The sequence below is a fragment of the Hyperolius riggenbachi genome, chromosome 1 (assembly GCF_040937935.1).
Source record: "Hyperolius riggenbachi isolate aHypRig1 chromosome 1, aHypRig1.pri, whole genome shotgun sequence".
NCBI classification, from domain to species: Eukaryota; Metazoa; Chordata; class Amphibia; order Anura; family Hyperoliidae; genus Hyperolius; species Hyperolius riggenbachi.
The window spans coordinates 264,064,530-264,077,629 of NC_090646.1; the positions used below are offsets into that span (position 1 = coordinate 264,064,530).

Genomic DNA, 13,100 nt, shown 5'->3' on the forward strand with positions numbered 1-13,100 from the left:
CCCTCTCTGCAGGGCTATTATTCATTTTGAACCTGAGCTTCAGCTTGGGTTCGCTTTAATTTCACCTATGGCCCTATGTAAAAGGATAATGCATTATTCTCATACAGCATCATTCACATTTCACATTATTCTAATACAGCATCATTCACATTTGGTGCCCTTTCTTCCACATGCCCTTTTTCAAATGAATGTGAATATACACATTTACATCTGCTATGATGGATCATAAGAAGAGGTACTAAGTGGTTATATTTAAAGAGGTTATGTATGAAGTACATGTTATGGTTATTTCTTACGTTAAGTTGTTTAACCCCCTACTTCTAGACAGTGGGTTAAACAACTTAATACTATCTTAAACTGGAAAAACTAGAGCATATGCATAGGGGTAATGGAGCTTGGTTTGAAAATGTTTGGAACAAATGGTTGGATACTCCTGAGGTTATCTTTTTTTAATTTAATTAGGGGAAGACTTTTCGGATGAGGAATGGGTGTGTGTTCTTTTCTCTGTACATTTCTTTCTGCTAACATATTCATTGTGTGTAAATTGGATTCTACACGTTTCACATCTACATTATCCTCTCTCTTGTAATACTTTGTAAGGATGTATAGCTATATATTTGTGCCTTGAATTGATCAATAAAACGTGTTTGATTAAAAAAAATAAAGAAAATTAATTATGCATATCTGTGATATGTATTTTGCTGATAGTTCATATTTGCTGTCTAAAATTCATCAATAAAAACTGTATTTTAAATTTTTTATCATGAAGGCTTAATGGTCAAAGCTTCAATTCAGTGTGCGCCAGACACTGTAGGATCTGAAGTAAACCATAGATGATGCAATTGCCACCGTATAAGACGCTCTGGAATATAAGACGCACCTAGGTTTAGAGGGCAAAAATCAGAAAAACAAAATATATGTACTAACCCTGGTGCGTCCATGTAAATGTTCTCCCCAAATGGTGTCCTCCTGTGTCCCCCTCCTTTCCCCAGTGTGTCTCCTTCTTTCCCCAGCGTGATTCAGTGTGTCCCCGGCTGCCCCTGTGAGTCCCCCCGTGTATAAGTAACAGAGTAGCAACAGCGTGTCTTACCTAATCCATGGCTTTCAGCAGGCATCACAGACCTATACTCTCCTGCACGGCTCCCCCTAGTGACGACTTCTGCTGACGACGCAGTCAGCAGAAGCAGACACTAGAGGAGCAATATGGGACAGGAGAGGTCAGTGATCCCCGCTGGAGCCTTAGATTAGTAAAGAAATGCTGCTACTTATACATGGGGGAGCAGGAGATATGCTGGTCGGAGCAGAGACACAAGAGGGGAGCGGAGACACACAAAGGGGGGAGAAGACACAGACAGAAACAATGCAGGGAGTCTTTGACGTGGCGGGGATTCGTATTTGCGGGCGTTTGTAAGTCGGGCATTCCCTGTATTCACTGTATAAGACGCAGGTACTTTTTCTCCCCATTTTTGAGGGAGAAAAAGTCTGTCTTATAAGGCGACAAATACAGTACTTGCGAGAAGCAGATAAAGAATACATCAGTGTACAACCTACAAAGGGTCTGAATGCATCTATGATACATCTTTTCTCACAAAAAAAGAAACAAAAAAACCCCAAATGCGTAGCAATTCCAACAGATACTCTAGTATAAAACTTTACTAAAAGGAAAGGTGTCATTTTCCAGCTGGATTGTACCCAGAACGTAAAAAGCACAGAATTTGGAGTGGCAGATGTATGAAGGGTTCAGTAATGAGATCAGCATAACTAGTATAAATGGGGTGAGAGATTACAGTGCAAGTCTTGCTGTGAGGTTACAGATCACCATTGAATCCACAGAAATAAAGAATAAAAGTGCTTTGAAAATGTAGTTCTTTTGATTCTCAGAAAAGAACGAGGCATGTAAATGAATGCTAAATTCTCCAGTTTGCTTACACTAGAAAAAGGAGGTTATGGGACACAGAAAAGTCACAGCAGGGACTCTTTAGCCAAAAGTCTTTGTATACAGTTCTGGGTAACAACAGCCTTTGTGTCCTGTGTATAGAGAGTATGCATATTCATTGCTGGCATCAGTTATATCATACTTACAGTAAAAGAAATCTTCTTTGTTTCTCTCCATGGGAATCGCAAAACTGAAGACCGTGTTCCATTGTGAACCTCAAAGATGAGGACCCCCTTTGGGCACACCCCAAGAAGGATTCCAGTCTGGGACTTCTTCTCTGGGAGCACTCTGTGGAAATGCACCCCATATTCAGTAAGCCTCTGGCACACCTGTCAGAAAGACAGAACGAAGATAAGCAGCAGGTGTTATATATGGATCACATTATTCTACTTCTATCTCATTCTACTACTTCTCTAGGGATGTAATTGGCTCATTCAGTGACATAAAGGAGCAAGGCATTCTCCAGCAACCAATCAAGAACCATCTTGACCTAATGTGAGCAGCCATGATTACTGACTGCGTACTAGAGGTTTCACCTGCATTATTTACATCATCAATCACGAGTAGTCCGGTTGCTGTATTCATGTCTGAGTGTAGAGGGTGCAGTCTTGTTAGGGGAACACCAGATGTAAAAGCATAAATACACCCCTGTGGACAGGCAACTCACGTTTTGCATAGACCTACAAATGGTACACATTCATCCAATTTAAGCAATAAGGGATTATGGGTTGTGTTTCTTTTTGATTTGAAACATGCACATTACAAAATGCAAACACAAGCAAAACAGCATCCAAAAGACATGCAAACACGCAGTGCCGCCGCCCCTGCTACAGAGCGTAACACATTACCTGCTTTCGGCAGCAGGACAAGCCCTCTTCACTTCAGCCATGTGGCTCTACATGACATGCAGAGACTGGAGCAGCAAAGTGGAGAGGACATGTCCTGCTACCGGAAGGAGGTAATGTATAACGCTCCTCTGCCTTTCTGAATTACGTACTGTATCCCCCCTCCCCCCTCACCGTGATGGCAGGGATCTGTGCGAGATATTGTTATGCACCTGCACACACTTACAAATACACAAATTGAATGATTAATATAAAAAAACACAAACTCAGCATTTCTCAGAAGGTATTTGTGTTTTATAATATTAAAGTGTCCTATGTTACGACAGAATAAAAATCCTGAATTTGCCACTGTCATAATGAAATGTATATGTTTACCTGTTTCCTCCACTGTACTATAAGAGTGCAGGGCCAATGACATGAATATAGTGTTGTAAGACATTCCATAATTTACCTCACTTTACATTCATACAATCCACAATTGAATACTAGAGTGACCTACAACATTTCCAGCACAAATATACAGTAGCAAGAAAATGTGAACTTTTTGGAATTATATGGATTTCTGCACAAATTGGTCATAAACTGTGATCTGATCTTCATCTAAGTCACACATATAATAAAATATATTTCCATGTTTTTACTAAACACACCATGTAAACATTCATAGTGCAGGTGCAAAAAGTATGTGGACCCCTAGACTAATGACATCTCCAAGAGCTAATTGGAGTAAGGTATTAGCCAGCTGGAGTCCAAACAATAAAATTAGATTGGAGGTGTTGGTTACAGCTGCCCTGCCCTATAAAAACCCCACACCAGTTTTGGGTTTGCTTTTCCCAAGAAACATTGCCATGTGTGAATGATGCCTCGCACAAAAGAGCTTTCAGAAGACCTACGATTAAGACTGTTGACTTGCATAGAGCTGGAAAGGGTTATAAAAGTATCTCCAACAAGCCTTGCAGTTCATCAATCCACAGTAAGACAAATTGTCTATAAATGGAGAACGTTCAGTACTGCTGCTTTTCTCCCTAGGAGTGGCCTTCCTGTAAAGATGACTGCAAGAACACAGCACAGACTGCTCAGCGAGGTGAAGAAGAATCCTGGGGTGTCAGCTAAAGACTTACAAAAGTCTCTAGCATATGCTAACATCCATGTTAGTGAATCTATGATACGTAAACACTAAACAAGAGTGGAGTTCATGGGAGGATACCACAGAGTAAGCCACTGCTGTCCAAAAAAACATTGCTGCATGTTTAAAGGTTGCAGAAGAGCACCTGGATGTTCCACAACAGTACTGGCAACATATTCTATGGACAGATGAAACCAAAGTTGAGTTGTTTGGAAGAAACACACCACACTATGTGTGGAGAAAAAGAGGCACAGCACACCAACATCAAAACCTCATGCCAACTGTGAAGCATAGTGGTGGTGGGGGGCATCATGGATTGGGTCTGCTTTACTGAGTCAGGGCCTGGACGGATTGCTATAATCAAAGGAAAATGAATTCCAAAGTTTATCAAGACATTTTGCAGGAGAACTTAAGACCATCTGTCCACCAGCTGAACTTCAGCAGAAGATGGGTGTTGCATCAGGACAACAATCCTAAGCATAAAAGTAAATCAACAACAGAATGGCTTAAACAGAACAAAAGACGCCTTCTGCAGTGGCCCGGCCACAGTGCTGACCTCAACCAAAACGAGATGCTGTAGCATGATCTCAAGAAAGCAATTTACACCAGACATCTCAAGAATATTGCTGAACTGAAACAGTTCTGTAAAGAGGAATGGTCAAGAATTACTCTTGACCGCTGTGCATGTCGGATCTGCAACTACAGGAAACGTTTGGTTGAAGTTATATTGCTGCCAAAGGAGGTTCAACCAGTTATTAAATACAAGGGTTCACATACGTTTTCCACCAGCACTGTGAATGTTTACACGTTGTGTTCAATAAAAACATGGAAACATTTAATTATTTGTGTGGTATTAGTTTAAGCAGATTGTAATTGTCCTTTGTTGTTACTTAGATGAAGATCAGATCACATTTTGTGACCAATTTGTGCAGAAATCCATAATTCCAAAGGGTTCACATACTTTTTCTTGCTACTGGACAGTAAACACTAACAGAGATATGTGCTTACCTTTAAGAATTCAAGCTCTGCTTCCTTCTCTGAAGCACCAGCGTATGTGCTGTGTAGCCTGGACAGCTCTTCCTTCAAGTAGGAAAGGTCCATTTTTTCAATTACTCGAGCAGGAAGATAGTGTTCCAGCTTAAAATAGGCCAAACCATGGACCTGGGACAGAGAGAGGTTTGTTATGTTACACTTCCTGCAACAAGATTTTACTGCAGAAACAAGGAATACAGACTTTTGTGGATTTTGTGATTTATATACAGTAGAGTCTCCTTTATCTGGCATGGACGAGAATTAGCTGATGCCAGATAAGTGTGCTTTCTGGTTGTTAGAGACTGAATGTTAAAAATAGACCTAGCTAATACAGTACCATACCCCACTCTATATATGACATATCCACAAGTTCTTTCCACCAATACTGCACAATAATTCAGACTTTCTTTGCATATAGAGACAATACATCAGTGAGTACATACTTCCTGTTGGTAATCTCCGTACTCTGCCTGAAGAGCCAGCGATGCCAAGAGCAAGGCAGCTTCATCATCACAGAACAACCTCTCTTCTAGGATGTCTTTTCTTTGCTGCAGGTAGTACTGGTGGCAAGTGAGACTGTGTCTGCATAGAGTTACAGATAGAAAAGAGAATTTAATACAAAGCTTAAATGACAGTATAACAAAAGTATACAGAATGCAGATGAAAACATGATCTAATGCTTAAAGTGATATGTAATGGGTCAATGTGATCTTAGGTAGTAGGGATACTTAGCAGGCCATCTCAGCAGCTCTGTCTGCAATGACTGGTGGGACTTTGCAGAAAATCCAACTGCAGACTTATCAGATGAAAATCAATCTACAGACTAGCATGCCTCTTGACATTACAAGATCAATTACCTTTTAGGAAAATACCAACAATTTGAAAATAGCCTGCGAAAATATTTTAAACCCGTACCCAATAATACAAATCTTTATTTTCCAAAGTTTATGGTCTACAAAAAAAACACCACTCAAGAAGTATATCTTACTTTTCAATTTATGGAGACAAGTAGTTTATTGCTGTAGCAACATCAGTTTCGTAAGTTGTAATTAAAGCCAGGCAAAATCTCATGATTAAACTTTTTACATGCCGGTGGTACCTCTACCCAAATAAAAAACTAAACATCTGAAGCAAGGCAACACTAGAACATATGTTGATATTTGCTATTCTGTGAGTCCTAGAATCAAAAGTCTCAGACTGCGGCAGCTCAGGTAAAGTTCTGAATTGTGGTTGAAGAATAGAAAATTATAACACAGATCTGGAACATTACTCATACTGGCAGCCCCATCAATTATAATGAGTAGTGTTTAAACTCCCCGCCAATCTCTTCCTTAAAAATCCCTCATTGACCCACGTATCTGTTAATAAAATCACTCATGACTCATATGCTAGGTACACACGATGCAATTTACATATAATAATCAATCTAACAGATTTACTGTCCAATCGATTATTTCCAACATGCCCAATCTGATTTACAATCGGGTTTTTTCAATCAATTTTCTGTTCACTTTTGTGAAAAACCGTTCGGAAAATAAATAAAAAATGAGATTGTGTGTACCTTGCAATAGACCTTTGTGCATCTGATCTTATTGGAAAAAAGAATCACCTGAGCTGGATTTTGTTGTGCAGATTACAATTGTCCTCTACATGTATGCACAGTCCAAACACAAGTGCAGTCAATAGGGCCATGCAGGATTACCCATCAAAATCCAGAAAGTGCCTACTGTCCAGTCTTTGGACCACTACACTATCTGCTGTAACCACTACAGGCAGAAGGCATTAGCAAATCAGTCATGAAAATCAGTAACTGTTCTTTATAGAATCTGATATTTTACTATCCTATTAACTGAATTAAAATAAAAAATGTACTTACTGGATAAGGCTGACATCATCAACAAAAAATTTAATGCGGAAATACAAGGTGAAGTTAATAGTAGATTTCCTATTTTTCTTAGGTTCCTCTTTCCAACCTTCTGGAGCAACTTTCGACAGTTTCATGTCAAGATCAATAAAGAAGAACTCGTTCTCTGCAAAACAGGAGCAATCATTGTTAATAACGTGTAAGCTGAACTCATTCTCTGCAAAACAGGAGCAGTCATTGCTAATAATGTGTAACCTGAAAAGAGCAGTGAAACAAAAAGCTGATGCAGCAAACAACCAGATGAACGTGGCAGTCAGCGTACATTTAGTTCAGACGTTAATGAGTTTGGCGCAAGCTGCTGATAGTAGTGATGTCGCTATTTTTTCTTATTACTGATATTATACTATGTAACACTAAGCTCGCTCCAAACGATAATCTTAACCTATCCTATTCTTTACCTCTCACACTCACCTTCCCATTCTCAACACCTAACACTAATCCCACTGCCCCCAAGCTTACCAATCTATAGTAGTGGAGGTAAGGGCCGCTACAACCACCCTAGGACTGCCAGGTGGGAGCCAGGGATCCACAGTCTTTATGAACCAATTCGCAGAGAAAAAGATCCCGCTACACCGGATAGCAGTAAAAACATCCAATTCTTTATTTAATGCATCACAGGACAAACAGGTGCAGGCTCACGCATGTCAGAGCTCTCAAAGGCTCCTTAATCATAGCCAATCTATAGTATCTGCTTGGCGATTGTCGTACTGTTGTGCCACCACTTGCCGAGACCACTTGCCGAGACATGCCTATTGTCGTACCGTTGCAATGCCACTTGCAGAGTCGCGCCAATTGTAAACACCCCCTCCCGATGCACCATAGCTGCAATTAACATTGCCGGCTATGGTACTGCCAATAACCTCTGTACAATATAGCATTATTATCCTGCTCTATAAATCTGAGGGAGGATGGCAAATCTTTCTGCTCAGTATACCTTTTGGCTTACTATGTATTAGGGCTGGTTCAGACGGACATTTGTGCGGCGTCGCGTTTGGGGGCGTTGTGGCGGCTGCGCGGTCAGGCTTCCAGTAGCCGTCGCGTTCCGATCGGTCGCATTTTTTCTTTAGCCGTCGCGGTTGGCCATCCCCTGGAAGCTACATGTTGCTTTAAAGGGCAGCTTGAACGCTAGCGAAAATCGGGACCCGAACGCTGCATTCGTGTAAACGCGTGTAAAAGCTCGGTGTAAACGCTCTCATTCACTTGAATGGGAGCGTTTAACGCCAAGTCCCGAATGCTGGCGGTAAACGTCCGTCTGAACCAGCCCTTACTTGATAACTGTATTATGTAAGGCCTTGCACAATTACACTCCTATAAACATCAAGATTGATGTATTGTCAGCTTTCTTTGCAGTACATTTGATTTGTTGACAAATATGTTCATTTTCTCACGGCTTCTTAAAGAAGAACTGTACTGAAAATAAACATAAACTTTCTTATTTTTTTACAAATGTTACTTCTATTTATACAATAAATTACACAGTCAGTGTTTGCCCATGGGAAAATCTGTCCTCACCCTTTCCTCTGCCCGATTTACATTCTGAAATGTATCACAGGTGGTGACATCTTTACTGCTGTCAGCTCTGTGGAATGTTTGTATACTTAGTGCTTCTAACCCAGTATAAAAAATACATGGTTTCCCAGAATTCTGCAAAGGTAAATAGCCTAGGCCAGGGGTCCACAAACCTTTGGACCGCATCTATAAGTAATACAGTTTGTGAGTGGGGGGCCAGTGAAAAAGCCTCAGGGGCCGCAATCGGCCTGCGGGCCTTAGTTTGAGGACCACTGGCCTAGACTGTGACATCACTGGGGAGGCAGGACTACATACCAATATATAGCTATAGCAAGTGTTTCTGAACCAGGATAATTAACCTAAAAGTGGATATTCAGAACAATTTACTGCATTCTACTATATGTCACTATAGAGCCTCTTTAAATATCGCATTGTCCAGCCTTATCCTTTTAATTCTATTTAGGGTTTGGGCTAGTTCACACTGGGTGCTTTTTTCTGAGTTTTGCTGATCGCTGGCACTCAGCAAGGCTCTGCTGCTAATGTATCTCTATCGATACATTCACACTGCAGCGTTTTTGATTGCGAACAAATCGCAAATGCGCTGCATGCAGCTCTTTGGGGGTAATCGCGCTGTGATTCTTGTTCTATTGAAAGGGAACCACAAGCGCAAATCGCGGAGAATCGCAACATTTTGCCCATGAACCACGATCGCTGACCCAACCACGATCGCGGGCAAGCTGCGTGCAAGTGCCGAATGTGAACCAGCCCTTACACATACCATCTAAGATATTGGCCTAGATGTAGGTATAGATGTCCTCCTGCATAAGCGAGTTATGACTGAACTTATGGCTTACATATTATTACTCATATATATTATTACTGGTGGCTGGATGGTGTAATGGTTAAGGGCTCTGCCTCTGACACAGGAGACCAGGGTTCAAATCTTGGCTCTGTCTGTTCAGTAAGCCAGCACCTATTCAGTAGGAGACCTTAGGCAAGTCTCCCTAACACTGCTATTGCCTATAGAGCGCGTCCTAGTGGCTGCAGCTCTGGCGCTTTGAGTCCGCCAGGAGAAAAGTGCGATATAAATGTTATTTGTCTTGTCTTGTACTGCCTTACTGACCTTTATCTTTGTTTCTCGGTTATTGCATTTTATTCAGTAAGTGTACTTCAGGTAGTGTACTTCAGGTTTCCTGTATTATGCACATTTGCAGAATGGTGAATATCACCCTACAAAACTGATCTATTACAGAGGATTTTCTATCAGGCAATATATTGTGACTCAGTTATCAGGAACGCTGTTGTAGCTCTACTATAGTGAGTGCCATCAGACTCGTGCACAGTTTTAAAGCACACAAAATAAATATTGTACAAAGATTGACGTTGCCTCTGTCCTTCAACATTCCTAATCAAAAAATATCTTTCAAAATGCATACTTTATCATTTATATATATATAGTTATTTGTAACCAAAGCTTCAATGTTATATTACACATAATTTTTTTTAACAGAAAGTACTGAAAGTAAAAAGAAAAATAGGTTTTAATATAAAAGACACTGTAATAAAAACATGCAATGTAGAGTGTTCTTACAACTACAAGGAAAGACCCAAACAGCTCCCCTTACCTTTCAGCAATGCTAAGGCAAATAAATGGTGCTCAACAAGTCCAATGTGGGCCACAACCATGTCAAACACATCCTTACAAGTAGACTTGGTGTCACATGTTAACTCAAGTCTCTGTCCACTGAGAAGAATTATGTTGACCTTCCGACGAACCTCGTCTGTTTTTCCTTTCCTGTCCTAAAATAATAATAATTAAAAAAAATGTAAGCCTTAAAGATGACCAATAACCAACAAGAGTGACTGAAACTCGTGTTAAAAATTTCAAGATTTTACTTAGATTCTTACCAAAATTGATGGTGGGAGATCCAATGAGATATAAGGCTCAACTGTCATTTTTACAAATTCTGGTCCAAAAAAGTTCTAAAAGATAAAAGATGTGGATTCCTGGGATTTAACATCATTGAAGCAAACCTACCATCTCAACAGCACTTCTTAAACAACTAAAGTCACAACTGCTATCTACGGTATATCAGGACATACAAAATACCGGTTATTTGACAACAAAAAAAAACAAAACACAGTGAATCCAAACAATTGAAAAATAATCAAAGCAATGGGTGATCCTTAAAGCTCAAGTTTGGACACAGGCCCGGATTTACATCACAGGAGCCTATAGGCACAGATGTCCTGGCACCCTAGACTTCCCCCTCCATGAATCTACAAATCCCCACAGAACCGCACTGCAAGTGTGCTGGCTGGCCTAGCTGCCACTTCTCTCATACTTCCCTTGCCCAGTGTAGGTAGCTACAGGTGCTATTTAGTATTAGGTAGCCAGAGCTATCCTAAGTATTAGGTAGCTAGAGGTGCCCCTGACTGAAGGGAGATCTTGTCAGTGGAATGAAGAGACCCAGCTGAGTTACCACTCATTTACACTCTCATCAGGGCTCTGCATGGGTAATGCAGGAGGGAGGTACTTGGGGAGTGGAATGAGCCGCCTTTCCATCATCAGGCGCCTGTAGGCACGTGGTAAATCTGGCCCTGTTTACATGCATTCAATAACATTTTAGATTAGTCAATTGGATATGCAGCGGGAAAGTGATTTATCTGACAGATGAAGTTATGCCTCCCTACTCACTAGATATGGTCAGTAAGATGCAAATAATTCTGGTTTGCTAGACGTTTTTTTTCAAATTGCATGTAGTTTGAAACTGATTCAATCAAATGCACTTCAGCCTTTTACACACACTAGATAGAAGTCATCTGAAGCTTCCGGCAAACAGAAGATGACATTTGTAAAACAAAAAAAATGTAGCTAAACATCAAGCGACCGATATCGAGGATTCTGCCTGATCCAACTGGCGGACCAACTCAGACGGCTATTGGGTAGATATTGCGCAGTTAGCTGGTGTGTACAAACCACTCAAATGACATTGTTCCAGAGTAGGCGCGGATATTGATATTGGTTGAAATATCAGTATGTGTGGACAGCGCCATTTAAACTACTGTACTTGTCATTTCTTTTTTTCTGAAAAATGTAATTTGAGCATTGTCGCTTGTTTGTGTGCATTGACATTTGTAGTGGACCTTTTAGTAAATGTTTGATTAGTACAATTGTAAGTTACATACAGATTGCATTAAAGTGGACAATAATATAAAAGGATTTATACATACCTGGGGCTTCCTCCTGTCCCCTGTAGTCTGTCAGCTCCTTCAATGCCCACCTGGTCCCCTCCGTTGAGTGGCCGTTAGCCCCGGTAAGACTGCAACTGCACTTGTGCAAAACGCTCCTGTGTGCAATCAGGGTGTGCACACAGCTGGGACAGCACATGCGCAATGGCCTGCAACCTGGCTGACTCCAAAGCGGAGCAACGGAGGCGAGTGGACCGACACAGAGGAGCTAACGGACTAGAGGGGGCTGGAGAAAACCTCAGGTAAGAATAAATCATTTTACTTTCAACTTCAGGCCTGAATCATTTGCAAATCACTGACCATCTCCACTATTCACTGACCATCTCCACTGGCGGTCAGTCACTAGTAAAAAAGCATGGCTTTATGGGAGGGCCAGGGTAGGTGAGCAAGCGGAAGTTACTGAGATGGAGATGAGGATCGGTGGCTTTTCTTAAACCTGGTGACAGACCTGGCAAGCTCACTTAAATATCACTTAGTAGCAATAAACATTATGGTTCTTTTTATTTGATGCAAATGAGAATGATTGCAGTATGCACTTTACTAGATGCAAACCTTATCATTACGCGTGAAAATACAGCACTAGCCTTACTAAAGGTGCCGTGCTAACATGGGTGTAGTGCAAGTGCAATGGTGCCACCTTATCATTACCATGTCCAAATAAAAAAAGAAAATGATATGTAAGCGGCTTAATATATAGATGATACGCTATTATTCTACCAGTTTATAGCATTTCACAAATACACACCTTTCACTTTTTAGGATAAGCACTTATGTTTAACAAGAAAAGTATATAAAGCCAGGAGAATAAAAATACCCTCAGTTTTCTCTGCGTCATGGCTGTTTCCATTGCAATTTCCCGCAGAGGATCCCTCGTTATGTCCAACATGGATGCTCCGGGCATGTCACCCGAATACAGGTTCATCCGGGATTGCTTTAAAGCCATTCTGGTTTGCATTTGAATCATGTCTTCTTCTTGTCGCTTCCGCATTTCTTGACCGATATGGGCTCTGTCTGAAGGGCTTTCATACTGGTGACTACAATACATAAAGGTGTCATTTATAACAAATCAGAAGACTAAAACTAGACAGTAGATAAACACTATCTGAATGTGCCGATACATTTTTATTTTTTTTTTATTTCGAGTTTAGGCCACTGTCCCACACTTGCATTTTTAGCTGGGATTTGCAGATCCGTGGGGATATCAGAAGTACATAGACTGCACTGTCAGATGTCCCCATACATGTGCTGCAATTCACCGCAGAATCGTAACACATGGTTGACAAGAAAATACGAAAACACATTGTGATTTCCATTCATTGTAATGGAATTGCAATCCCACTGAACGGAAGTACTGTGCGTTGCCTCTCCGTTATATCGCCCCCGATAGAATGACCCTCTGTTATATTGGCCCTACTAGTCCTGCTCGCCCTTGCACAGCTGGCAGTACAGTGCAGTATATTTATTTGACTTCCTGCT

General features: G+C 40.9%; 1 protein-coding gene across 6 annotated transcripts in view; it reads right to left on the reverse strand.

Moving 5' to 3' along the window:
* Positions 1-13,100, reverse strand: part of PTPN13 (protein tyrosine phosphatase non-receptor type 13) — a 289,441-nt gene that overhangs the window by 103,268 nt on the left and 173,073 nt on the right. For all 6 annotated transcript variants that reach the window (XM_068233487.1, XM_068233483.1, XM_068233482.1 and 3 more), the window contains 7 exons: positions 12,439-12,658; positions 10,281-10,355; positions 9,998-10,172; positions 6,816-6,969; positions 5,383-5,521; positions 4,916-5,068; positions 2,083-2,265 (listed from right to left, as the gene is read on the reverse strand). In XM_068233487.1, coding sequence (XP_068089588.1) covers positions 2,083-2,265; positions 4,916-5,068; positions 5,383-5,521; positions 6,816-6,969; positions 9,998-10,172; positions 10,281-10,355; positions 12,439-12,658 — 1,099 coding nt within the window. The remainder of the gene's footprint in view (positions 1-2,082; positions 2,266-4,915; positions 5,069-5,382; positions 5,522-6,815; positions 6,970-9,997; positions 10,173-10,280; positions 10,356-12,438; positions 12,659-13,100) is intronic.